This window comes from Apteryx rowi, unplaced genomic scaffold, assembly GCF_003343035.1.
Source record: "Apteryx rowi isolate R43461 unplaced genomic scaffold, aptRow1 scaffold_268, whole genome shotgun sequence".
Taxonomy (NCBI): domain Eukaryota; kingdom Metazoa; phylum Chordata; class Aves; order Apterygiformes; family Apterygidae; genus Apteryx; species Apteryx rowi.
In genome coordinates, this window is record NW_020449063.1 from 122,643 (window position 1) to 149,170 (window position 26,528).

The 26,528-nt window shown below is 37.5% G+C and overlaps 1 protein-coding gene across 4 annotated transcripts in view; it reads left to right on the forward strand.

The window, feature by feature from the left end:
* Positions 1-26,528, forward strand: part of UXS1 (UDP-glucuronate decarboxylase 1) — a 53,536-nt gene that overhangs the window by 3,411 nt on the left and 23,597 nt on the right. The window contains exons 3-8 of one of the 4 annotated variants that reach the window (XM_026068072.1): positions 1,542-1,585; positions 5,571-5,631; positions 10,434-10,614; positions 23,662-23,766; positions 25,193-25,252; positions 25,741-25,862. In XM_026068072.1, the coding sequence (XP_025923857.1) occupies positions 1,542-1,585; positions 5,571-5,631; positions 10,434-10,614; positions 23,662-23,766; positions 25,193-25,252; positions 25,741-25,862 (573 nt within the window). Of the gene's footprint in view, positions 1-1,541; positions 1,586-5,570; positions 5,632-6,853; positions 7,078-10,433; positions 10,615-23,661; positions 23,767-25,192; positions 25,253-25,740; positions 25,863-26,528 lie in introns of those variants that run through there. The other 3 variants (XM_026068073.1, XM_026068071.1, XM_026068074.1) reach the window with 3 other exon arrangements.

Here is a 26,528-nt window from a genome sequence, read left to right on the forward strand (position 1 = left end):
GAGTTTCCATTTCAACCTCTGTTTCTTGTGAAATATGGTAAGTGTTTGCAAACAGAACTTTCTCCAGGTGCTTATAGAATTCCAGTCTAACAACAATGAAAGGAAGAATTTAACAGATACAAATGTCTTTGAGGTCAGGACCCCCCTCCCTTTGTGTTTGTATGTGTAACTATATTCATTTTGAGATGTGTCTAGCCTACCTAGAGTTTGTATTCTAACAGGTTTATATAGCAACCATTCCTCTGGGCACAGTCAGAAGCCCACTGAAAGCAATGGAAGGACTGTGTTCTTAGTTCATGTCTTTGCATTCCTGTTTTTTTTTGTTTTGGTTTGTTTTTTTTGGTAAATACCTGCAACAGGCATTCTGAAAATCCCAGTTGTTTAAGAGTGGTGAAATGCTGCAAGATACTGCAAGATCTCTGAGAAGTCAAGCTTTTCTGGATCTTGTTTAAAGCTTTAGTTGTGCAGTATCTTGAACAATCAGAACCAGTAGGACTATTTGAGGAACTATTTGCTGTTCCAGAGCTGGATCTTTAATGAATATAAATAACGATACTAGTTCCTCTTAACATAAATATGCAGCTTATTTCAGTTCATGAAGTTCTGAATTGTCTAGCTCTAACCAGCAGCATTTGTATGAAACAGATGAATGGTGGTTGGCAATGTGTTGCTATTTAGTAACATCTCAAGTGATACCTGCTGACAACTTTAAACTTATGTATGGCCCTATATGTTAAATTTTGTGACAGGCTTTTAGTGAACTTGACAAGAGTTTGGGAACTTGTTTCTGTTGTTATAATTTTGGGTCCTTCGATAAAGAACTTGAAATTGATGCTGACTTCACTGATTTTCTCTTTCAAAGCTATGAAAATGCAAATAGAAATATTGGTAGGTGAACTTTATTGTCTAGAAAATCTTTTAATAATAATTTCTAAAAACTGAAATGTGTTTTACAACATAATTTGAGGGTATATTTTAGTTTTTTAAGATAATGTTTCTTTAAATTCTCATACCATGTTCTGAGAGAATTATAGCTGTTTGCACTGGAGCTAATGCCTCTTTCTCTGTATCCACTAAAGGATGTCCAAATGCTGTCCATTTAAGTAGTTGAGGTTTTACTGATTGTCCTATTATGCTGTAGCTCAATATTATTGGCTGTCTTGAACCACTTTGGGCAAGTCACTCGTGCCTGCATTTTGCTAAATAGGAATCATAACCTTGAGTGTTCTTATCCGCATTTTGAACAACTGCATTAGCTTTGGAGATGCTTTGTTTTCACTGGTAAGCTAAGAGAATTCACACTGTAGCTGATTTGCTTTTGGTAAAATAGCTGATCTACTTTTTGGTAAAAAWTGGTTTAAGAATTTTTTTTGACATAAAGAGTGCTGAAGGTGTAAGCTTTTTGGAGTGTCTTCAGTGAAGCTCTTCATATGACAAGTATGACTAGTTGCATGATTCTTGCTCTAAAGTAACTTATTTTATGGATGTTTTGTGATGTAAATCTTGCTCTTCAAAGATTAAATATTATTCCTTTATTTTAGGCTGTTGCACCTCTAAGGGAGAAAATCAAAGATCTAGAGAAAAGGTAAGTCTCTTCTGCTAAGTTTGGGAACTGGTCAAAAAGCAGATTCTGTTTTGTAGCAGACAGTCCTGTAGCTTTCGGCTTGAGATGTGTGCATGTTTTGCGTATACCCTTGTTACCTTTGGGACCTGGGGCCTTGAATGCCAGGAGACATTAATGCATGTCTAAAATGTTTAGGCTGAATAGTCCCACTGAAGTAATTGTGAGTGCTTGATTTTTGTGAAGTTCAAATGCTGTGGAGGAATTAGCTGTTTTAAGTCCTGTTGGTGCACAGATTACCATGGTTTGGTAAGTCCAGCACAGGTGTGTACTAAAACTTATTGATTTCAGCCTCAAGAGACTGAAAATAAATGTTTTACCTTGTATTCCCTGTGTTTGTGATCAGTTAACATGGTTCAGCTAATGTAGAATGATTTGACTGTGAATCTTAGTCTATACGCATGCTCTGGATGAGTACAAGTAACAGACTCCCTTCTCAGGGTTTGTAAGGGAAGGTGATAATCTTGAATTAAACTAGATTATATGACTGAGAAAAGCAGACAAGCTTTTGGGTGAAGAGCAAATCCTAAGTTAAACACAAATGTTAAATATGGAGAGCTTCTGTGCCATAGTTCCTCAAGCCCTTTAAGTTGGCATAGTTGTTTAAAAAAAAAAAAAAAAAAAAGGCAAGGCAGGAGGGGAGGCTGACTCATCACTTCCTGGCTGCTTGTGTCCACCCTGCAACATCCTTTTCTTACGTTTATGCCAGCACACCCGTTTATGCCAGCACACCCATTTATGTAGCTGATAGTATATTGGATGAAGAAACTAAGGCATTTCAGTCTTTCTTCACAAACAGCTCCTTCCCACCCCAGCCTGGCTGCCTTGCAGCCATATCAGTTCTCCAGTCCCAGTTTTCACTTGGACAGATGCTTTTCATCACAAAGAAAGGGCTGCAATAGGAGTGGGAATTGGCAATTGTGACAAGGACATGGCTGCTCTTGACAGTGATGCTGTTTCATAGATGACGCTGTTGATGTGCCAGACAAACAGCTAGTAGGGAATGCTGTTTTACAAAGGGCTGAATCTTGCCTTATCAAAGCAGTGCCAATAAACCTGTGTGGTTACATATGTCATATTGGTGGTTAATGTGCTGATGTGCTGTTCCTCTGGAGGGGGCAGAATTGCATTCCTGTCAGCCAGAGGAACGCTCAGCACCCACAGTGTTTTGAATTTTGTCTTGCCAGTTTGTCAGTGAGCAGTTGCCTTTCCACCGTCCGTCCCTATGCTCTTAAAAAAGTCCGTTTTGATTTTTCACAATTGACTTGGAGGATTCACTGACACCTGCCACACGCAGTTTATTTTAGGAAGAATACTGATATGATTGCTCATCTCTTGATGTGAGCATGGGCTTCATGGATCAAACTAGGCAATTTATTGACAACATGAAACAAATTACAGACTGGATCACCTGTATTGGTTGCATGTCATACTACCATACCAGTTATAATGGAGAAATTGTAGAGTAATGACTTCGTGTTCAGATGAAATTGTTGATGCCTTGTCTCTTAACTTATTTAATCTTTACTGATAACCCAGTAATTCAGCTTCTTTCTGCCACTCACAGAGAACCTTTGTGTTAGGGTATCCTGATTGGCTTTATTATTGTTGTTGTTGTTGTTGTTGTAGTTGTTGTTATTGCATTTTTTCAAATGAGCATTAAATTGTTGGGTTGGAACTGTTAAGTTAAGCTCTTCTCAGGAAGCACCTAAATGCTCTTTTCATTTTGAGTAGTGTGCCATATTAATGAGTTGTTTCAAATGTCTGTAGCAAGTCCCTAGTAATGAGAGGAAAGAAATAAAATATATTTTACCTCTGTATGAGCTGATAAGGAATTATATTTTATCAAAAGAGTGAGCATTGCCTCTTGTTGTTGGGGTTTTTCTAAACAGTGTAGCTGTTTACCTCTGCCAGTCTGATCATGTGTAAGATGTTTGCTGGTAGTGAATTTTGAATTTTATATCTGTGTAAAATGACAGTAAATAACTACTCACTATTAGATGCCTGAAGGCTGATCCTGCTTGTAAAAAAAAATATTTTTCTCTAATGGCAATTTTTTTTTACCTCATAAGCTGATAAAATCTGAAAGCAAACCATGCCCATGCTTTTGGGAAGCAGGAAAGACAAGAATTCCTTAAGCTAGTTTCCTGACAAAAGGTTATTTAACTCGAGGTAAAGTTGGAAGTTGGATCAAAGCGAGCATTAGGCCAAGATGGTTGCCAGCAGCTGAGCATTCAGCTGGATGAGTTTCAGAATCCTGCCCATTGCCTCTAAGCTAGCCTTGGTGTAAGGAAGGGGCAGGAATGTTTGGGAGTCCCTTTGGCAGCAGTTGGATTTCGTGCTGGATTAATGTGACCATATAAGCATGGTCTTAAAAAAAAATGGAGGAGATTGACTTTTATCTTGCATCTAGTCATTTGGCACTTAACTCTTTTACTCTTCATAAACTTAAAATTTCAAGGTGTTTTTAACTCTGTTGTTATTGGTGAATTTGCCTTTCTCTCACAGGAAGGCTGTTTCATATGTCTGTATTATGCATGTGCACAGCTGTTTCTCAGTGCTTCAGCTTGCTTCAAAGAAATAGGGTTGCCATTTGTGACCCCTGTAGTGCTAAGGTACACGTGAAGGAAACTGCTTACTTCAGTCTTCCTGTATGGGTAATGTTGGAAGATTCTGCTGCCATATTTCCCCTATGCAGGAAGCTGAAAATGGCATTCACTCTGGGATGAAGAGTAAAAGGTGTCACAAGTACAGCAGCATCTGTGCTCTGCCTGTGAAGAATTCCTCTTGAGCCAGTGATGCAGGTTAGAAGCAGAGGAGGCCTGGTACTTCAGGATCAGAGGTGTAGAGTCAGTTCAGTTCTGATCTGTTTGTGAGTAGATGAATATGTAGTCTCAGTGTGAACTCTTGGCTTATAGGCCTCCCACTTGCTAGACCCAATTACACGTCTAGGCATGTGGACTAACTGAAGGACAAGAATAACCGTAGATAGAGTTCCTTCCAATGTCATATTGATGTTTAGTTAAGGATCACCTGAGATATTGAAATATTGTCAAGACTAAAATGCTGTTTACTTTAAAAAAAAAAAAAAAAAGTCTTTTCTCTCTCTGGAGGTGGTTGTTGCCATATACAGCAGGCGTGCAAGTGGGGGGAGAAAAAGTGACATAATTCTATGTGCATAAAAGTGTTCAAGCTCCTGAACATTAATTTTAAGCTTAAGAGAGCACCTAAGTTTCATATGTCACATAATTTTATTTTAGGATATTTTGTTTCTGATTAAACTCTCTTAAATAAGAAGGTGCAAAAAATTAAGTTGAAAGTAGCTTGAAGACCGTCAAAACAATGGCAGTCTAGCCACTTCTGGGAAGCAAGTTATGATTAGCTATCATACTGAATAAGCTCTCTGGTAAGATGGTTGAGCCAGCTTAAAAGCAGTTTCTTCAACTTTCTGGTTTTAAACTTTACATTGATGAAACTTCAAGGAGATTTGTTTGAAATCAGTGTTATAAGTTAACCCAGTTTATTTGCTTTTCCAGAGCTTTTAAGAACTTTTAAGAAAGTTGTTTGCTCTTTAAAACTTTTTTAAAAGAAGTCCATCTGTTGTTTTTGTTTTATTCTCTTGCGATGCCATACCTAACACCATTACTTCTGCCCTCAAAAGACAGAAGCCCAGTGATTTTTACTAGAAAATCTGTTAGGCAAAATTTTTTAAAACATTTTTTATTATTGTGGGAGGTGCTTTGACTAAGCATAAACAATTTCTTATACTGGCCCAGATTCTTCTTTAGAAAAATGAAGTAAACGTATCCTTAAAAGAACTTTCAGAATCGGAGATTGTCAGAGTTGTTTTTGACMTTTCAAAGACAGATATATGAAAGAAAAAGCATTCTTAAGAAAACGCAAAGTTGAAACTTAACACATTTTTTCTTTGTTTTGGAATGTTCTGTAGTTTCACCCAGAAATATCCACCGGTGAAATTTTTGTCAGAAAAGGATCGCAAAAGAATACTGGTAAGTTGGTATTTAATCAGGGCTTGTGCTTGGGAAGTAAAAGAACTGTGTGGAATGTAATTGGGGATAGAGGATTAATTAAAGGCATGAGCAGGAATAAAATAAATTACCATGGACCTTGTATGGGCTGCCTGGCTCGGGAGAAGTGCTCCTCTACTTTTACCGTGTTGATGTGCTGAAAATATAACATATAGGTAATAGACTTGGGCTCTGGATTGGAGATGTGTCTCGCTGATTAAGCTACTATTGTCTGTTTGTAATATCTTTAAATTGTGTTGCCAAAGGTCTTTGTCTGTGCTTCCAGCTGGCTTAAGCTTGTTGAGACTGGGAAGTTTTTTAGGCACATCTTGAAAGTGCAGAAAGCTTGTATGACTGATCTGGACAAAATCTAATCATGAGGCCCAAAAAGTAGCTGCTGTGCAGCACTGTTAAGACAGAACTGTCAGACTGAGAGAGTGTTTCTCCATCTGATATCTTCTGTGCTGCTTCTGTGGGATTTCCAAGCACCATGGACATTTTAGGGTGGAAGAAGAGCACGTGTTAGGTCAGAAGGAGGACTGGTCCAAGGCATTATTAGGCTGAGCTGTGCTGCTATGTCAGCTTTTGAGTTGTATCTACAAACACTTTTCAGGTTAACTGAGTTGTCAGAGTCTACTTGTTCTCTCTGTCTTGGGGACAATATTGTCCCCAGGTTTCCAAGAGGTGGAGGAAGGTGAAGCTGCTTAAGATGTGTAAACATATAGTTTAAATTTCTGTCTCTTCAGTAGAGGGTGAAGTCTAGGACAAATACCTGCTAAAGTTCCTATAGTTCTAACTTGTCTGGTGTTCTCTTTTGGCTTGACTCTTCAAAATTTAGAAGAAAAATGCTGAAAAGTTGCAAATAGCTTATGATTTCCCTTTTATATTTCCACAGGACAAGTGGATTGCAAATAAAAGCAAATTTGTCTTCAGTGCTATAAAAAACTTCATAAAAAATAAGTGTTATCAAATTTCACTAGTTTAATTTTGCAGTGTTATTCTGTTATTTTTATGACAGTCTAAAGGAGATAAACTTGTAGACTGCTTCCTCCCTTGCTGAAATTGGAAGGTACACTGAGGTAAAAAAAGCAAAGACAGGCTTAACTGAAAATTCCTAAGTAGTGTGCTCATACATGCAAGTGTAATAGTGTTACCTTAATGTCATGATTTCTGTGTAAAAATTAGAAGGTATTTACAAGAAAAATATCAGTGCAGGCTGTTCAAGGGTTGTGGAACTCTTAATACTAAAACCTTCCACGTAAAGATTTTGGATATTTTGTTGATATAGCTAGGAGTATATTGCTTCAACTGTGGTTTGCAAGTATTTGGAATACAAGTGTTTTCTGCTGGCCTGGGGATGAACGACTTCGACATCTGTGTACTTCGGAGAGATGAAATTACCAAAGAGAAAGTTGGCCAAAAGGATGAGTGAGTTGTATTGTCATTTCTTATCTATCATAGTTGGTGACCAATTCAGTGTGAACTCAGATTGGTCTTCACAAGCTTCCTGCCCAAGTGGGCAGTTGCAGGCTGTTATATCATCACAGTCACTATGTAGGAAAAATGTTCTTTTGAGTAGTGGAAGACAGCATTTGGAGGGCTTGCGTAGGCCTTGCATGACACTTGGAAATATGTCAGGAGTAAACATAGGAATCGGCAAGGCAAATGAACTTTTGCAGATTATTTCCTTTTTTTTTTTTTTTTTTTTGCTGATGGGGTGAGTTTTCCTGGAATCTGTTCTGTTTTTCTCGGAATGCAGTTTTTTAGTTTATTACAACCTGGAGGTAACCACAACACTGACCTGAGCAGACAGCAGTTCTAACTGTTACCTTTGCTTATAGCTCCTCTATTTGCAGATGTTTACCAGGAGGGGAGGTATCTCAGCTAAGACTAGATTCTCTGGCACATTCATCCAAAAGAGCTCAAGTCTATTGAATTTCATCCTGAGGAGCATGATTGCTCACTTTTCTGAAGTGACTAGGCAACACCTTCTTATGCAAGGTTATGTTAACATTATGGATAATAGTTTTGACATAAGATCGGTCTGTTGTGTGTTTTCTCTGACTTGAATACAGTAAACCAATGAAAGCATAAAATGAAAAATTAATATAATTTCCATATGGAACACTAGATGTCTTCAATCTGACTGCAGATAGCAGAAATGAACAAGTCTGGCAGATACAAAAATTCTTAAATGCCTCAGGTAGAGGAAATTATTCGGTAATGTTTATGGCTTTCAGTAGCTGCTGAAGTTACCAAGCGCTTTGGCTCTATTACATAATTAAATGTTTTGTATTAATGAGGTCCTTTAAAAGAATATCTGTTTAAGCTCCAGGGGCATCTCTCCAAATCTGATATGCAAATGGTTTGTGTACAGTATATGATTTTGGAGATTAATATGTCATTGTTATTTACAGAAAGTTGTATTTAGAAATAAAGTGTATTAACATTGCCTTTATGAGTGATTACAGGAAGATTATATAGAAAGCTTCAGTGATAATCATCTGTCCGTTTTTAGTGAAGCCTTGAGTAATGATTTAAAAAAATAATTTATACAGTTGTTTACTTTTCCAGGGGAAATTCAGCTCCTTTTCCAAGTAGTTCTTTGTCTAATACCTGTGGAAGTGATACATTAATAAAGCTAACAGATTTTTATCATAAAAAATACTTACCAGTAAAGCAATTAGAAACTTTTTTCCAAACATAATTGGTTTGTGCTTTTTTTTCCCCCCCCCCTTAAATATGACACAGACAAGTGCTTCAAGCACTGCTTAGTTTTTTTTGTTTGGTTTTGTTTTTTGTGTGTGTGTGTTTGTTTTCCCCAAAAAATTGGAAGATGGGGGATCAAGACACCTTCAGCATGTTTTACCAAACCAAAGCCCTATTGACAACATGTAGTTTGTCTTCTCTGGAATCCTGGAAATAGAAATAGAAGCAGGGAATTTTATCGGCCCTCAGTTGAAGGAATAGATTGAGGTCATCTACTGGTAACTTTTGTCCTGGTCACCACAGAAAGACCTTTGGAATGTTTAACAAGGCTGCAGCTCCCTTTCGAGTTGGGATAAACTTCTGGCAACAGCTTTTCCATGCAGTTTATTTTTCCCTTTGTAAGTGGTCATACCTGGCAAAGGACTGTCGTCCCTCAGTTAGTACCCTTCTCCTTGCCTGTTCTCAGCATTCTGTCAGGTACGTTGCTGTTCTTCCCCCCGCCTGTTGCAGGACAGTAGGAGCCCTGAGACTGTTACTTCCTTTTAAAGAGCACTTCCCATAAATGCTCTTTCCTCTTCAGGTTTGTGAGGGAACTGAATCATATATTGAATCTGCTACAATGAAGCACTGACAAACCCAAAAGAATACTACATAGACCAAGTAAATGCTTTTTTAAAATTTACTAACGCTTGGAACAAGAGGAAATGTGAGCATGGTTTTTTTTTGTTTGTTTTAGAAGAAAATAGATATGGCTATCTTCTTTTCCTTTTCAGTTTACCTTTTTGTTAGCTGTCTATTTCCTTTTTTTTTTTTCTGGATAAAAAAAAATCTGTTAATCTCATTTTTTCAATAGTGGGTTGAGGGAGTGGGCAGGATAGGCTTTGACTAGTCTGAAGTGAAGGGATTTCAGCCATCTGCATCATTCTACACACAGCATTTTGTCATCGTAGCACACAATCCATTTGTTAGATTCCTTTTTGACAAATTCACCAAGTCTGTTGTTTGGTTATTTCTGACTGAAAGTGAATAACAGAGATAATAGCTGAATCACTTTTTCAAAATGTGAATTTATTCATGCAGTCGTGTAATAGCTGATGCCACACTGGGCTTTTACAAGTTCATTCATTCTTTGAGAGCAGTTATCTATTATTTCTTTGTGTGTTCTTGAAAACAGTTTATGAAGTGCAGAGATGTGTGTGGTAGGATGTGTCACACAACTTGCAGTTCCTCTACTATGTTGACTGTTCCAGTACTGAGTTCAGTGATATTTCTTTTTTTACTCTTAAAACTGAGCTGCAGAAAGGGAAAAAATAAAGAACTTACTCCCTTCTCTTACATCTACTATGGAACAAGAGTACAAGTCTTTAAATATTTAATTTCTGCTTATTTCTTTATAATAAAACATTATGAAGTTTTAAAACAGGCAAATGTTGGGTGTTGGAGCTAATGGTGTCAGAGACTGAAATTTAGGATGTGGGTTATGGATACAGTAAAACAGAGAAGTTTTGGTTTATGAAATATTTAAAATGGGAGGTCTTCAAGGACTCACTTTCATTTAAGAATACCCTTCCTTCCTTCTCTGAAGGATGAAAGAATTCATGGTACTTACTTAGAACGCTAAAGATGTTTTCCATTAAAACCAGAGAAAGGCTGGTTTTGACATCCTTGATATTAGAGAGCTTATACAAAAATAACCTGACATTTTGTCATCGTCCTTCTGAGAAATAGGAATGCAAGAGAATCCTTTTTGGGTCTTTTTGTGCTGTGCTGTGACATAAACAGGCACAATCCAATTTGAAGGAAAAAGGAAAATAATATAATTTTTAAAAGATCTTGTTGATGTGAATAATTAGCTGAAGTTCTAGGCTGACAGTGATGAAACATATCAAGCATCTCTCTTGAAATTTTAAATTCCCTAAATATTGGGCAAGAAATTTAAACATGGAAATGGAGTTGTTTCCCCTGGGGTAAGCAAAGATCTGAAAGCTACTGTTCTTCTGTCTTCATGTTTGTGGACTTTGTCTGGTGTTTCTGTAAAAAGAAAAAAAAAATTTATACCAACTGTCCTAACGCAGATAACTGGAGGAGCAGGGTTTGTGGGTTCTCATCTTACTGACAAACTAATGATGGATGGCCATGAGGTTACAGTTGTGGACAACTTCTTTACGGGCAGGAAAAGAAATGTGGAGCACTGGATTGGTCATGAGAACTTCGAACTGATAAATCATGATGTTGTTGAGCCCCTGTACATTGAAGGTGAGTAGTCTGTGCTTTGGTATCTGCGCTTTGTTAAGCTTTACCCTCTAAGTATGTTTGTAAAGAAATCCAATTTATGCACAGACACGTGGATTGATCCGTCCAGTACCTGTATGCTTTGTTCATGATTAGCCTGATTTCTGTGACCATCACGGGCTGAGAGGTTCTGAGGGCTTTTGTCTTTGAAACAATGCTTTCTTTGTGGTTAGTCAGATAGGAGGAAGGAAATCTTAAAAACTTTGTAATGTGACAATGATTTTGTGAGAACACAGAGGTGACGATAGGTTGTCCGTCTGTCTCCATCCGTGTCTCATGTCCCTTGTGTGCACACTCACTTGCTCTGCGGCCTAGATGCATAATGGGCTGAGCATCTTAATTCAGAGTACAGTTGCACTAGCCTGCATACCTCCTGCAACTCTGTATGGTCAGCTGAGAGGAAAACAAGCTGTTTGAGAGGGCAGGTCAGCTCATTTTTCTTAGCTGGCTTATTTTTCTTCTGTGGAAAACAATGTTCCTATTTTAGGTACAGTCATTCTACAGCAGCCTGTAGAATAGGAAGACAACAGTATTGAATTCTCACAGTTTTCAGAAAAAGAAAGATAAAGCATCCTGATTTGAAAAAGTAGAAATAACTCAATGTCTAATCTACCATAAATCTCAGAACATTATGCTGAATTGCAAGACAGCATTAGTAAAGATATATTTACAAGATATATATGTATTTATAGACTTCTGAAATAAATCAGCTTGTACTGGATCAATGAAAATGTTATTCCAGTCACACTGGAGTTGTGGTGGTTTTGCCTCATTCCTTTAAAACTTTGTAGAAATGTAGTTGTTTCATTTTTAAAAGGAAAAATAAATCTCAGGCTGTATTTTTTTTTCTTCTTGCTGTATTCTAATGGATTGAATTTTACAGGAAAAAATCTCTAGCAATTTTTTCTCTTGTGATACTGCTTGTGATGAATCTTGACAGTACCACTGAAACAGTTGGGCAAACATGTACTCCTTCTCTGTTCTGACAATGCGTTGGTTCAGTTACTGTCTGTTACTTTACTTCAAACTTCTGCTTCCACTGATGGTGATGGGACTAGGATCTGAGTAATTGGCTCTCTGTTCACTGCAGGTGCTGGTAGCTTGTACCTTAGCCAGTTCTGTCTGTCAGCTTTCCTAATCTTTTCCCTGCAATACCTTCTTTCTAACTGATTGTATTTGGCGCCTCTTCAGAGAATTACCAGTTTTGCTAATGCTGTCGTCCAACTACTGGGCAGTAATGAATAGGAATTCCGAGATGCTTATGCCGACTCTCCCATGCTCTGTGGAATTAAGACACCAATTCCCCATTTCGTGCTGATTATAAATTACACTGTGAGATTCAGTGGGCAGTTTACTGAATTTCTTCTCATTCTACAACAGTGTAGATTAAAGATGGCATGGTTAAATACTAAAATAAAATTAACTTTGATATTCTGATATAGGGGCATGATAAAATTTTGTTTTGGTTTTAAAAACAGCAGTGAGTTTATAGCCCAACATAGGAAAAAGGCTAGAAGAACAAGCTTAAAGAAAAAAAGATGAAACAATGAGGATGATTATTTTAACAGATTCACAAGTTGCTGGGGTTTTTTTGCCCCTTTTGGCATATGGATCATTACGTCTTTTCTTAGTCACAGTTAGTTCTAACTTTTAGAATCTTTTTACTTGTAAATAGGACTTTGAATAACTGGGGTCATGACAAAGAGGTTTAAGAAAACAGGTTTTATCTGAAGAATTTCTATTTATTTACTGTCATGTTTGAAGAAGGTCATATCAGGATGTTTAACACTTAAATTTCAGAGAGGGTAATCAGTGGTTTATTTAGTAAGAAACCTCGTTTCTAATCTAGACAGAAGAATGAATAAACTTTTGATATTGAGAGTAAATTTAGTCTCAAGATGCCTATCTTTCACTAAATCTCTTGATGCATTTTTTTAGCTTCACAGTGATGGCAGTCTGTGAAGTCTATGTGAAAAAGTCTATGTACAGTCTGCCTTGTTTAAATCTTTCTTTGATTCATGACATGAAGTGGCAAACTGCATTCTTGGATCTAGATCTGATTGGCCAGAGACGGTGGTAAATCACCTAAACACATGCATTTTGTTCTTGTTCCTATGATAATTATAGTGCTGAGTGACTTCCTCTTCCTCCAGTAGGATTTCCTTTAGTTTAGTATTTGGGGAAGATGATGTCAGTAGAAAACTCACAAGAACCGATAGCTTTCACTGAGACTTTTTTCAAGAAGAAAAACAAGATCTCTGATTTCTTTAATTGAATGAAAGTAACTTTTAGGAATCTTGGAAGGCAGCAAATAGTCAAAAAATGTTGTCTGGAAAGAAAATTTGCACAACTTCTCAAAACATTTGTATAAAGCTTGTTTTATCATACTTAAACCCTGTGTTCTTAAACTACGTGGGATTTTTTTAAAGATATTTGCATTTTAGCCTAACCTTCATGTTGACTTCTAGTACACTAATAAATGAGGTTTTTGTTCCGAAAAGACAATTTTTTTCCCCCAAATGGTAGTCTATAAAGAAAAGGATCTCTTAAGACTCTTTTCTGAATTATCTGGCAAAAAGTATAGAGCATCCACCTTTTTATGCTTATTTTCTACCTCTCATTCTTTATATTCTTTAAGATTAGAAATCCAAAAGATGTTTACTTGAGAGAGCTGTTGCTAACATCCCTGTAAACTTTAGCATACAGAGTCACAGGTACTACTCAGAAAACAAATGGGTATAAATGCCTGCACCAGTGTCACTGTGATCTACCCACTCGATGGTAATAGAATTGTCTTAAAGACCACTAAATGAAATTCTAGATTAAATGTAATTAAATGTGGAAAAGAAAAAATGCACTTCGTTAGTTTGCATAGTCACTGAGGATTAGTGCTGTCTTTGTTTATACCCAAATTTGTTAGTTATGACCACATGAGAGAGTTGACTATGTGCCTGTGGGGTTCTATCCTGTTCTGTCCCATTCGGTTCTATTTATATTATTAGTGATTTCACTCAGTGGCCAAGTCTGTACTTCTATGCTAAAATGTCATTTTACTTGCATACTAAACTTATGCAAAAAAAAAAAAAAAAAAAGGGCAGATTTCAAGGTGAAGCCATAAGATGGCAGTCATACCACAAAGTGGACTCTTAAAAGCAATTAATGCTTCTCAGTCTTAGGCTTGAGAGCTGCTTATCAGCTACTGTTAGGTACATTCTCCTTCTTGTCCACAATAGCTACAGCAATTGAGTAACTCTTCCAGAAAACTTCGGGCAGGTATGCACAGCCCATATCCTGGCACTCCTGCCTTTTCTTCCTGCTTCTTTAGCAACCTTTGGAAGCCTTACAAATAGTCTTTTATAAAGTGATGTGTGCACATTCCCTTTACTTTTTGCCATCTCTTGGATTTGAAAGAAGTATCCTCTTCAGCTGGACAATGGGCTAGACATAGAATAGGGAAAATGTGATTTCAAATATACACAACTTTTTGTGATAAATGTTGTGACCACAAAGAAACTATTGAAATGGATGGTGTGAAATACTTAGACCTTGTAGTGCTTTTAGAGTAGTAAACCTTTGTCAAACTAAACGTAAGTGCTGCATTACAATTTTTTGAGAGTAAATAGTGTTACAATAATAATAGAGTAGTTGAAATCAATCAGCAGTCCCTTAACGTTTGAGAAGCATTTCCCTCCTGTTTGGAATCAAGGAATAATATGCAAAAATTAGCTGCTGCAGTCCCTTTGGCCTTGTAGATCTGTATATTAGAGACACACTTAGTGTTTTGGGGTTTTTGGTTGTTTTTTACCAGCCTCTTCATGAATCTGAAACAAAAACAGACCTGAAGATGCCACAGGAGTTCTAGTGCTTTGTCAGTAATGACTCAACTGAACTGATTTCATTCTGCTGATCACAAATGCACAGTACGTTTTGGGTGCTTCATCGTTACATTGAGCAAATGATAAAGCTCAGAAAGACTCTCCTCCCTTGAAAAGATGTTCACTGCAGTCCTCAAGGATTGTTTTTAGTCACAAGTTTCATTTAGAGAATTTTTTTTCTTTCTCTAGGTATATCACACTAGCCACTTCGTTTTTGAACCATAGGAGCACAGTTGCGGAGTAGAAATTTTGTTGATGGCCTCCAACACTTCACTGTTTAACACAGAGCTTTCAGTAAAATATCACTAGGACATTGCTAAAGTTGCAGTCTGTGTCAGCTGAATGCAAATTAGGCTATTTCTTTTTGCTGAGGATAATGAGTAATACCGTTCTGACATTCAAAGGTAGACTCTTTAAAACACATGTGAATGCACTGCCTATATTACATAAAATGAATCAAGTGAGAAGAACAGTGTTCATATGTGGTAGGTAAGGAGGAACCACTTTATCACTTGTTTTCTGAGACGAGTTATAAGAATTCATATGAAGATCAGTTACATAAAGCTGGTCTGTTCTGTTCTTTATTTCTTGATTCCAGAAGTCCAGTTTCTGGCAAGACAGCTCTTAAATGTCAGTTCTATTTTCAGTAACTGTTGTGAATACAAAGGTGGTTTAGGTTTTATATTGGGCTCTTACAACTTTCACTGAAGAGGTTTCCAAATGATGGGATAAGAATACATTTTGCCGGCTGAGAAGTCTTAAAGGTGAGCACATGGCATGCATAGTGGTAAGGAGATTGGCATTTAGATTTAGAGTTTTCAGAATGTATGAAGTTGTTATTAACATTCACATACATGTATAAAATAACATTATTTACAGAACTGTAATAGGTCTTTGGCTTGACTGGGACTAACAGTGCTTTTATTCTAAAGGACTTTGCTGGTTTTGTGGGTCCGAGTTGATTCTTTTCAAATACAGCTTTTAACTTGTTATGTGGATGTCTTCAGTATGTTGCTTTTTTGGACAGTGTTTTTGCAGAATTTTGAGACCTTAATCTTCATTTAACTGATCTGGAATTTCATCAGCTATTTTTATAAAAAGATCATTGCTGCTTTGGAGTACCTCCATCCCTGATCTGCATCCTCCTGGTCTTCATTCTCTGTGCCAAATACTTACTTCACTCAACTTGATGGCTTGTAACTTGTGCACTTAGGGTACAGTCATGGCAAGGGAGAAGGCAGCATGTGCCACTTGATGTTGTTTGTCCAGAGCCAAGTGCAGTGGTGCCCAGGTCTGTGGTGAGGCTCTCTAAACCCCCAGGAAAAACAATATGATAAACCTTTAGAAAGTTGCAGTTTCCCTTAAGTTATAGGTAGAATAGATCGGAGAGTGAATGATTCTGGGATGTCAGACCAGTGTTTGGTAAAATATTACTGTTTTGGCTTCTGGAAGGCTGTTCTTCCGCAGGAAGAGGGGCTGTAGGCTGTTTTGGGGGGAGGAGGCATTTTGGGAGGCAGTGTTGAACTTAGCCATAAAAAAGCTGGGGTTGTTTGTTTGTTTGTTTGTTTGTTTTCAATCTTCAGGCAGATGCAGAATGTTTGTGGTCAGTACAAAGACAACAGTGGTAGAGAGGAGGATGAATGACAGCCTGCCACAGCCAGTACTTAATACTCTGCAGTAAAAATATAATGTTGGCACAGATTTAATATCCTGGGCTAAGATAGGATCATTTTCTGCTTCGTGCTTGTACAGTAAATACACGGCTCTAACCAGCTCTGTCAGGTTTGTTTTTAACATTCAGAAAATAATACTGTAGAAGCTGATTATGAATTTGTATTTCAAGTCATTTATTTCCATAAATAGTTCAGTGCAGTAGAAATGGCTAGCTTCAGTGTATCAGCTTCTCCGGTCTGACCAACAAACAGTAAGTGAACTAGTGTAGCTGTTCTTTACAAGAAACCCCTGTCTGTGTAAGCTGTAACAAGTTGCTTGTACACTCCTGATCAAAGCTTACTGGCTAGCAGATGATGAATGCAGGTACTTACTGGACTTAGTGACCTCCTTAGTCTGTTGTGGTCCCATAGCACACGTTGAAGTTGGAATTTGAAGATGAAGATCATTCCTAGCTTTATCATAGGAAAGGTGTTAGATTCTACCCTTAACGTTCATTTTGGAAGCACCCAGCGCGCACACACACTGATACATCTGGAAAATCAGGTAGATAATGCCAAGGAGGGCAGTTTTATTGCAACATGTTGCAAATGTGAGTGGTTATGTTGGTAATACTCCTTTAGCATTAAGGAAAACTCAAGACTGAACAGGATTTAGGTATTACAGATTCTGTATCTACTAAATTATAGTGTTTTTTAAAGCTTTTTCACATAAAAAAATGGACACAACTGAAATTCATTTTAGTTGTTGAGCTCTAAAGATTACAGTATATTACTAAAACTTTATTGATGCTGATTATAGATTTATTTATTTGAAGATGGAATTGCAAATAACACGTAACTAAAAGTTTAGAGATTTTGTTGCATCTCATCACATGATATTGTCATTTTCACAGTGTAATTGGTGGCTTGGATATTAATGCCAGCTTCTATCTCTGCTTTTTGAAATGGATTTATTTTATTGCTTTTTTCAGCATAAGTTGTAACTTGCAAAATTTACAGTTTTGGGGGGGGGATAAATGATCACTTATGAGTGGCAACTTAATTATGTTTTCTCACAGTAGGTGTTATACAAATTCTCCATTCTAATCTGTAAAAAAAAAAAAATCGACACAAATATAAACATACAAAAACTTGAGCTGTGTCTCAGTTTGACTAAAGACTTTGGTTAGAGTAAGTGCAGTTTCTGTGCATGAGTTTAAATTTATACTTTGTTGCGGTCCTGTTCAGCTGACACACTTGTAACTAAGTCATTTCTATTTGCAGTGTCTGGCTCTGCTTGAAAAACATCTTTGTGTGTAGAAGTTTTAAACTTGCCTTTAGGTTTTTGGTGCCAAGCTAGCTAGAACATAGTAAACATATTTTCTCAAATTTAAAACTTTCCTGGATAACATTTCTTTATTTTATGACCAGCCTGGCTTCCCCTGCTTGGTAAACTTCTTGTTGTCATCTTCACAGTGACTTACAGAGTTCTAGCCCCCAGTTTTGAGTCAGTAGTAAAATTCTGCAAGTTTGTGCTTTTGTTCTTCTGTTATGGTCACTGTTTATATACTTAAGGCTTTGCACGTCCCTGTACACTGTTGATTTTCAGTTTGCACTACGGCTTAGTTGCAAAGCCAGCTCAAGGTTTCTTAGCAGGCACAATTAAATGTTGTGAAATCTTTTTTTTCACTTCATAAAAAGGGAAGAGGAGTGGACGCCAGCTGCAGGATGCATTTGCCCCTATCCTCCTGTAGATGCTCCTCCCAGAGACCCCAAACTGTTAATCCTCTGAAAAGCAGTAGCTAGGCTAGCTTTCCACAATTCTGGCTTGAGTAGAGTTTAAGTTGCCTGCTGGCTTAAATAGCTTCCTATTTTGTCTATGCCAGAGCACAGGAGGTTGTCATCCAAGCTAGGTATATGGCTTTTTTTGTTTGGGACATCTGGCTTGCCTGATGGAATTCTGAGGGAAAGGTACAGAGAGTTTGCTTGATTCTTATACGCCTTGTGTTTTTCAGACCTGGCAGTTAAAAAAGGAAAGTGGAACTAGAAATGATTGTACTTGTCTTGAGATCCTGAGCTTGATAGCACCATTGAGTGGCACATTTGGGTAGAAGCTTGCCTTTCCACCTTCTTGAAAGGTCCAGCACTCTTTAAATGTTTTGGAAAACAAACAATGTTTTGAGCTGGTCTAAAGCTAGATACTCTAAAGATTTCTTTCTGGGCAAGGGAGAAAGGTCCTGGAGCTGTCCGGCTCCCTGCCGGTTTGATCTAGAAGATGGCTATGTGCCACTTGGCAAATGCCCCATCTTCCTTCCATCTGCTAGTTCTGCTTTTGCTGAACCCTTTCCATAGGGGAGAGGTCTATTTTTGCCATTGCATGTAGGGGAGGAAGCATGTTGAGGCAATGTCCACATCGTGGGCAAGTAAAGCCCTTTTTTATTCCTTTTTTTTTCTTCCTGGCTTCTGTACTCAAAAGCAATTGAGAGCTGGGAAACAAAGGGAGGAAGAAGGACCAGAGGAAGGAGAGCGCCTTSTCTTTTGTGAGGTGTGTTACACTTATCTATGCATCAAAAATGAGATTTGAAAATGATAAGGAATCTTTGGGGTTTTGTTTCGGGTTTGCACGTGTTTCTAGCTTGTAATTATATGTCCATTTGGATAATTACAGGCTTAACTGTATCTTCATGAGCTTTTGGCCCTGTTCATCATTATAGGAGCTGTTCCTGCTGTGTGTCGGAAAATTACAGCAGGTCTTGAGAAAGGGGTGAGGGGAAGTAGGGAGGTGTTTGCTTTTCCTTTGACAGAATAGGTTCAGGCAGTAAGTTATCTGACGGACATAAATACTTTGCAGCGAGAAAGCGTCACTTCAAAAAAAGTCCACCAAAGCCTATCGAAAAGCAGTTTTAGAAAGGGGTGAGAGGGAGCAGGTAGAGAGAAACAGCCAGAGACTAAGGTCAGAGTTTACCTCTGTGGTGGCTGCAGGTGGCTTTAGCTGTCAGTTGCCGTTTCATTCCTCTGAGCCACCTTGCTTGAAGCAGTGCGTGTGCTGCCCATGAGCAGCAGTAAATGCATTCCCTGAGCGTTTCTTTGGTCAGCTTTCAATCTACGTATTTTATTTGGTATCGTGACAGCACTGTGCTGTGGTGAAGGGATGCTTTCATGCAAAGACATATCTTGAAATTTTCATACATTTCATTTATATTCATGGAATACTTCATGTGGCAGACAGAATGCTAATGCAACTGAGTTTTTTTAGGAGTGTGGGTAGTACTTTGAATCAAGGCTGAACTGGGAGCTCGCTTCCTGCAGCGCTCACTGTCTCAGACCATCTTTGGATATTGTTCTAGTTAGTCAAGTTAATACAGGTTGCATACTGTGAAAAGCTCTCTTTGATATTGCACTGGTTTTGGTACTGAATGGAAATGCTTGGTTTATGTTGATGTGATAGCAAATAGCAGAGCAGTCTGCTCCATGAAATCACATTTCTCTGCATTTTTTTATGCAAGAACAAGTCCTCACCAGTGTGAAACATCTGCTTAAATTTCATCCCTCTAGCTCTCTGGGCTGTTTTGAAATCTTGGAGGCTGCTGCTCCTTTCTGCTATAGAGGTTAAATGCTGAAGACCAAAGAAATCATGGCAGGATGTAAGAACTGGTTATGTTTTGTGGCACCTGCTTGAGAATACAAACTATCAAATGTCATTACTCTGTCAAGATAGTAAGACTTAAGAGTGATGGAGTCATGCAGATCATCTTAAAGCTGGTTGTGTGTTTATGCTGACAGTTAGTTGTTCTGCTTGATGAAATTTGATTGAAATAATTTCTCTGTATGTTGGTCACTGTTGACGTTTTGAATTCAAGTAGTGAATAAAATTTAAACATGAAAATGTAAACCCTCTTGCCTAGCCCTTTTCCATCATGGAAACATTCATTATTTTGTAGAATTTCTTGTATTGTGTTAGGGCAATTTTTTCCCCTTCTTTAATATTTAGAGTGGTTAGTAGAGATTTACTCTTGTAGCTTTGGTACTGTAGTTGGACCTGCAGACTCTTTCTGCTGGTGTGGAAATGAGAGAGAATCCCAATTCTGACTGGTCTCTGCTCTCAACCAGCATGGAGAAAAGGGAAATGAATGCGTGTCAACCTGTCATTGTGTAAAAAGCTGTTGCTGAAGGTCACCATCACGTATTTATCTGCAAATGGCCATCAGTATTGGGGAGCAGAGCAAGATTGGGAGAAACAGAAAACATGAAGGAGGAATGGGGTAAAAGTAAAGGAGATAAGAGGAGGACAGTTTCAGCTATTTAACTGCGTAGACATAGTCTTGTAGGTATCACGGGAGGCGTGAAGTTACGGTGGATATGTTAATAACTCAGTGTCGCAAATAATGTGAGGATGTAGCGTGGGGTGAAGTTCAGCTGGTCTGTTGAACTTTGACATGCATCCTGTGGATGAGCCACTGCAGTCATGGGAGCTGTGAGCATACCCAGTGGATTTAAAAATGTCAGTTAATCCAGAGAAACATGAATGTATGTGCAAATACACTTCACAAAGATTTGGAGAGAAGGTAGATTAAATATGACTCCTTGCCAACTTTGCCAGTTTTTTAAATTTTGTTACAGAACGTGTTTATCTTAAAGAGGGTATGATGCTTTAATAAGAAAGATACACTTGTGTTTTGCACGCTTCTATCTAYCTTTTAATTTTTAGTTGCTTAAAGTATTGTTGAATACATCCCACATGGATAAAACAAGCCGCTTATGTACACTGTCACACTAACCATTTTGTCTTTTGATATTAGAGGTAAGGATGTGTGCTTGCTTTGTCAAATGAAACTGGAAAATGGAATAGGGGAAGTCTTTAACAGAAAACACATATTACTCTGACATTTCAGTGTTGTCTCGGTCAGTTGAGAGCAGGTGGTAACTTAATATGTGATTATTCTTCCTATTAGTTGTATCTTATATGCAGCCTGTGCTGTTTAAGCAAGTGTAATTAGATTTAAATGGGAAAAGGGAAAATTTGGGAAGGTTTGGGCCTTTTTATTTGAAAGTCAGGGATGCTTCTATCACATTTTTGGCAGAATGCTTAATGTCAAAATGGAGAAGAAAGTTCATTATTTCACAGATACTGTGAAAGTTGAACCCAGCAGAGGGCTACTGATAATCAATTCGTTGTCCAAGAATGGTATTATATTTTGTATTGGTGTCATTTCCTATTACTTGCTAATTATAAAACACCTGGGAAGATACTTAAAAATATTTATTGTTTGAGTGTATCACCAAATCAATAGTGTTCTGTTCAAGGGCAAGATAGCCTTTTACCATGTCTTCTGTAACATTGTCTTCTGTCAGAATAGCAGCTAGCTTTGACTTTTCCAAGTTCCTTAGGATTTCAGTGCCAGCTCTTCTTAAAAAAGCAAACTTTTCTTTCGCAGGACAAAGAAGGAATGATTTTTCCCTTTTTTCCATCCTTTCACCTTGATTCTCATTCTTACATAATGTTTTAATTACTTCTCTTGGATGACCTTGGTGGAGGATTTGTTCTTTTTCTTTCTTAAGTGTAGCTTGCTATGTCTCGATTGTGTTATGTTTAATTTTTTGGGGCATTGTCTTATCCATGTTCTCTCTTTTTTAAGTTGTATTTACTAACTGTGGTGATTGACTTTACATAGAAGACAAAGACATTTCTAGGAGTTGTATGAAAGGCTTGTGAGTTGAGGTTTGTTAAAACTGCAACACTACTTGTACGAATGTGTCCACCTTTTATGTTATTTTATTGATTTCTATTATAATTTTTTTAAAAAGCTTTTTCCATGTAGTAGCTCCAGTCTTTGCATTCTTGTCTCATGCAATGAAATTAGCAACCCTGTTATGCTGAAGCTGGTTAGGGTTAGGTTAGGGTTTACCTATGACTTTGATTGTTACTGGTATTAATCAGCCAGTATCTTTGGGTTCTTAGAGGTTTCATGTTTAAGACTTGATTGTGGTGTACTGCACAGCTCCCTGAGGGTTTTTTAAGTTCCTTAAACTTGCCGGGGGCGAGCTGTTCTCTCTGCAGTTCTGAAGTGGAGATACCAACTTGCCTGACTGCTTATTACAAAACCAAAGTTGAGCAAAGTCCTACATGCTTGTTTCTTTATATCAGAATCTATTCTTGTTTCTTTATATCAGAAATCTGTACATGTCTTCCTTGATAGAAATGCCTGCCATACCTTTTTCTGGAAATACTGTTTTATGAAAATGTGGGTAAACAGATGAAAAGAAATAAGCCTGGTTGACTATTGAATGAACAGAGAGCAAAGCAGGATTCATATAGCTTAAGATAACAGCAAACAAAAGTAGAAAAAGGGAGAGATAAAGATGTCCTGATTGATGATATGCCTGATCTTTGAACTTAAAATCTAGTACAGCCTTGACTAGCTCTTCTCTGTCTGCTCTCTTGCAGTAGGAATGATTGTTAAATTAAGAATGCTAGTTTCCTATGGTCTATACTCTTGACAAATGGTGTACTCATTTAGCTTTGTTACACCAGGCTCTATTTTGCTGTTATATGAAATATGTATTTCCTGTGGATGGTTTGAATCTTTGGGCATGCCTACACTGTGATCACAAAAATGCAGCAAGGTAAACTAGTTAAGAATGGGGGCCTTGTGCTACCTGGGCAGTGTGTAACTAATACCCAGGTTAGCATACTTTAAGTTAGCTTAGGCATCAGTATACCTTTACTGATTGTAGGGTGCTGTCTAGTGTGTTCATGAAATACATTTCATAAATCGGAGAGGGGAAAATCTTTGTATTGAGGATTGCATTTTTTTAAAGAAAGCTGAAATGCTGTATTATCCAACGTACAATATAGAACACCAGTGGAACAAAGGCAGTAGACAGTGAAACAAGAACAAAGTTAAATGCCTGTATCTGTTCATGTCCCTCAAGACATAACTATTAAAATATAAATATGATACCAGTGCCATTAATACTTCACCGACAAGTGGCTTACAAATAAATATACAGTATTTTTTTTTTCTGAAAGGTTCCTCCTCGTCTGGGAAATTTTATCTGCCATTTTTGGGGGATTCCACTTGAGAAAAATAACTCTGAAGCTGGTAGTCACTTAACAAATGTGAGGGGAATAAAATATTGCATGTCCTCTTGCATCTTCTAGCATTGGTTCTGAAGTACTCATAAGTAAAATTTTTACAAGTGGAAAAATCTCAGCACCCCAAATTTCTGCATCTATCTCAACAATGTGTTATACATTAAACTTTAGTTTTTGTTTTACTGAAAATTGAGACTTGCTGTGCATTACAATAGGTTTGCATATGTGTCATCTGTAGGTGGGAGTATAGTAAGCGCTGAGTTCCAGTGTTAGGACAGGCAAAAATAAATACTTGTTTCTTGACTGTCTAAGACTTTCTCATTTAATGTGCTATACAGGAAAATAATGGTGCTTTTTTTCTTTCTTTTTCCCCCCTCCTGCTCTGTAGTGGACCAGATCTATCATCTAGCATCTCCTGCTTCTCCTCCAAATTACATGTATAATCCTATAAAAACATTAAAAACCAACACTATTGGGACATTAAACATGCTGGGTGAGTTGAAGTCTTTTTTTTCTTCTTACTTAACATTGTTAGACCTAATATCACCTGGACAGAGTTTAGCAGGGAGGGCAGCTGAGTCATATATATAAAAATATACATACATACATATAAACATATATATGTGTGTGTGTGTGAATATATAGATAGATATAGATAGATAAAAGATTCTTTAAGAAAAATAGGGGTTTTTTCCCCTCTTTGAAGGTTTTTGTGCTTTTTCTTTAAACATATCTGCAGGTGAACTCTGACTGCATGCAAACTCAGGTGTCAAAGCACAAGAACTTCCATGTCTGTTACTTGGCTATGGAGTAAAACCTGTGCAGTAATTATAGAAATCGTAGGAACAATTAGGAGCATGGGATTTTTTTATAGTGACGTTGTGGCATTGACTGCAGTTCTTACCTTGGCGGCTGTGGAACGCTCTCATGTTTACTGTGAGTGACTGTTCCATTCTGTCGCAGCAAATGTTGAACTAGCAGACCTCCATTGGCTCTGTCAAGCCCAAATGTTAATAGCACTGCTCCCTCTTGTGTATGTCTTGGCTAGGAAATTCTGCAAGGACATTTATTGTCTAGCTTCATAGTAGATAATTACAAGGCAAAATTCTCAGCTTTAGCTATCGGTTTTGATGCTGTTCAGAAATGGGCCTGTAAACAGAGGGCCTAAAGCCTTTACTACTTTTTCTTCACACCTTTAATCTATTTGACATGTGCTGCAGCTTTAACTGGATGTCTGTAACCACAGAAGTTGTTATGAGGCAAAAAACCTACCCCTGCTGAGTTTCTCATATGAGAAAGATGCTATTGGGTACGATTCAGAGAATTGAGTGATTTAGAAGCTACTATGCCACCAGACAGTTGCACAGCCTGGAAAAGGGTTTTGTTTGCTTGGCTATGCCAACTTTAAGGTCACAAAGTTATTGGAATGGAGTAATCCCGAGTGCTGGGTAGATTATCTAGACTGTTTAAAGGGGCAATAATTATAAATGAGAAAAAATATTAGGTTTCGTCTTATAATACGTTATTCTGTATTTTTTTTAAGTAGTCATCTTTCTGATTTTGGTGATCATGACAGTGTGTTGTTTCAAAATCCTGATTCCATAACTGGAATGGTTTATGCTTGTTTGGCCTTTATTTAGAGCATAATGTATTAAGTTCTGGATATTGGTTCAGTGTAGCTTCTAGTCCCAGAAGCAAACACATCACTCATGGTGTGTGCTATTCTACTGTTTTTCAAGGCCCTAGCTTGAGATTGGGAGCAACAAATGTGATTTGCAGCTGGATTTAACTAGTGGGGGAAAATGAATTCCCTTTAAAAGCATGTTTAAATATGATCAGAGTAAAGCAGCAAACACAACCCAAAGATTCTTTTGCTTGCTCAAATTATGTTCTTTTTCCCCTTATTTGCCAAAATCTAGGGTTAGCCAAACGTGTTGGAGCACGGCTGCTACTGGCCTCTACGTCAGAGGTGTATGGAGGTAAGAAGGATAAAATCATTGTTAGAGCTCTTGAGGTATCGCTAACCAAAGGGTATTTACAAACCTTCTGATGCATGATAGTGTCAAGATGATATATTTTCATCACTGTCTTACCTTGATTTCTTCATCAGGTCTACTTCTCACAGTTTAAAATGTGGGCATTAGTACTTGCTTTAAGTCTTTTGTCAGAGTGGTGGAAGCAGGCTCTGACTGTTGTATATAACATTCCTGCATCTTGGTTTATGTCTTTTTCATAAAGGCTTTTGGGGGAATTTTGAATTTTGAACTCTGATTAGAATCTAGAATGAAGTGTTATGGTTACAGTGAGTACTCTTTTAGTGAGTGATGTTGAAACGTGATATTTTTTAAATACATAGGCCAGAGAGTTGTTCAACTAAATAATACTAGTGATCTACCAAAAGATTCATTACATATGGTCACCTTTTCTGTTGATAAAAGATCACTTAAGTTTTGTTTTTGCTCCACAGATCCTGAAGTTCACCCTCAAAATGAGGATTACTGGGGCCATGTGAATCCAATAGGCCCCAGAGCCTGCTATGATGAAGGAAAGCGGGTTGCAGAGACCATGTGCTATGCATACATGAAGCAGGTATTAAAGTGGTATCAGATAGAGTGGATTTTCTGTAATTGTGAGGGCCAAATATACAGCAAAACTGGAGTGTTGCATGTATTTGGGAATAGAAGGGAGAAAGAGAACATCTTGAATAGGAGCGTTTGTACTGTAATTGCAAAATCTGTTTTCTTTAATGCGGAAGTTTTATTGCTCCCATCTGTTGTGATATTTCAGTTGAGTAGCATTCTCCAAGAAAATGTGCTTTAGTCTTCTCATTAGACTTGTTATGTCTTTCAGTATCGTAAATAGTTTTTAGACAGATTAAACTGAAGTGACCTTATTAATTTGGGAGCCAGATAAGAGTTGCTTTAAGTTGGTCTTCTGCTTAAGTGCTTTGCTGAATTGGGCCATTACTGATAAAAGTGGAATGTTTAATGAGTGTACTTGAAATCCAAATATACGGGTAAAAATGAAGAAGTTCTTTAATGAGTACTCATATAAGAGCAGACTACTTAAATCACTTTAGAATGTCTTCGGATTATGTAAGTATAAATATAGCCCTTAGTGAAAGATACAAATACTAAGTTGTAGAATTATTATTATTATTATTTTTTAGACAAATACATTAACRTGAGGGTAAAAATGCATTTTCAAATGTATTTGTGAAATGATACATGCCATCTTCCTTGRGTTTAATAATCA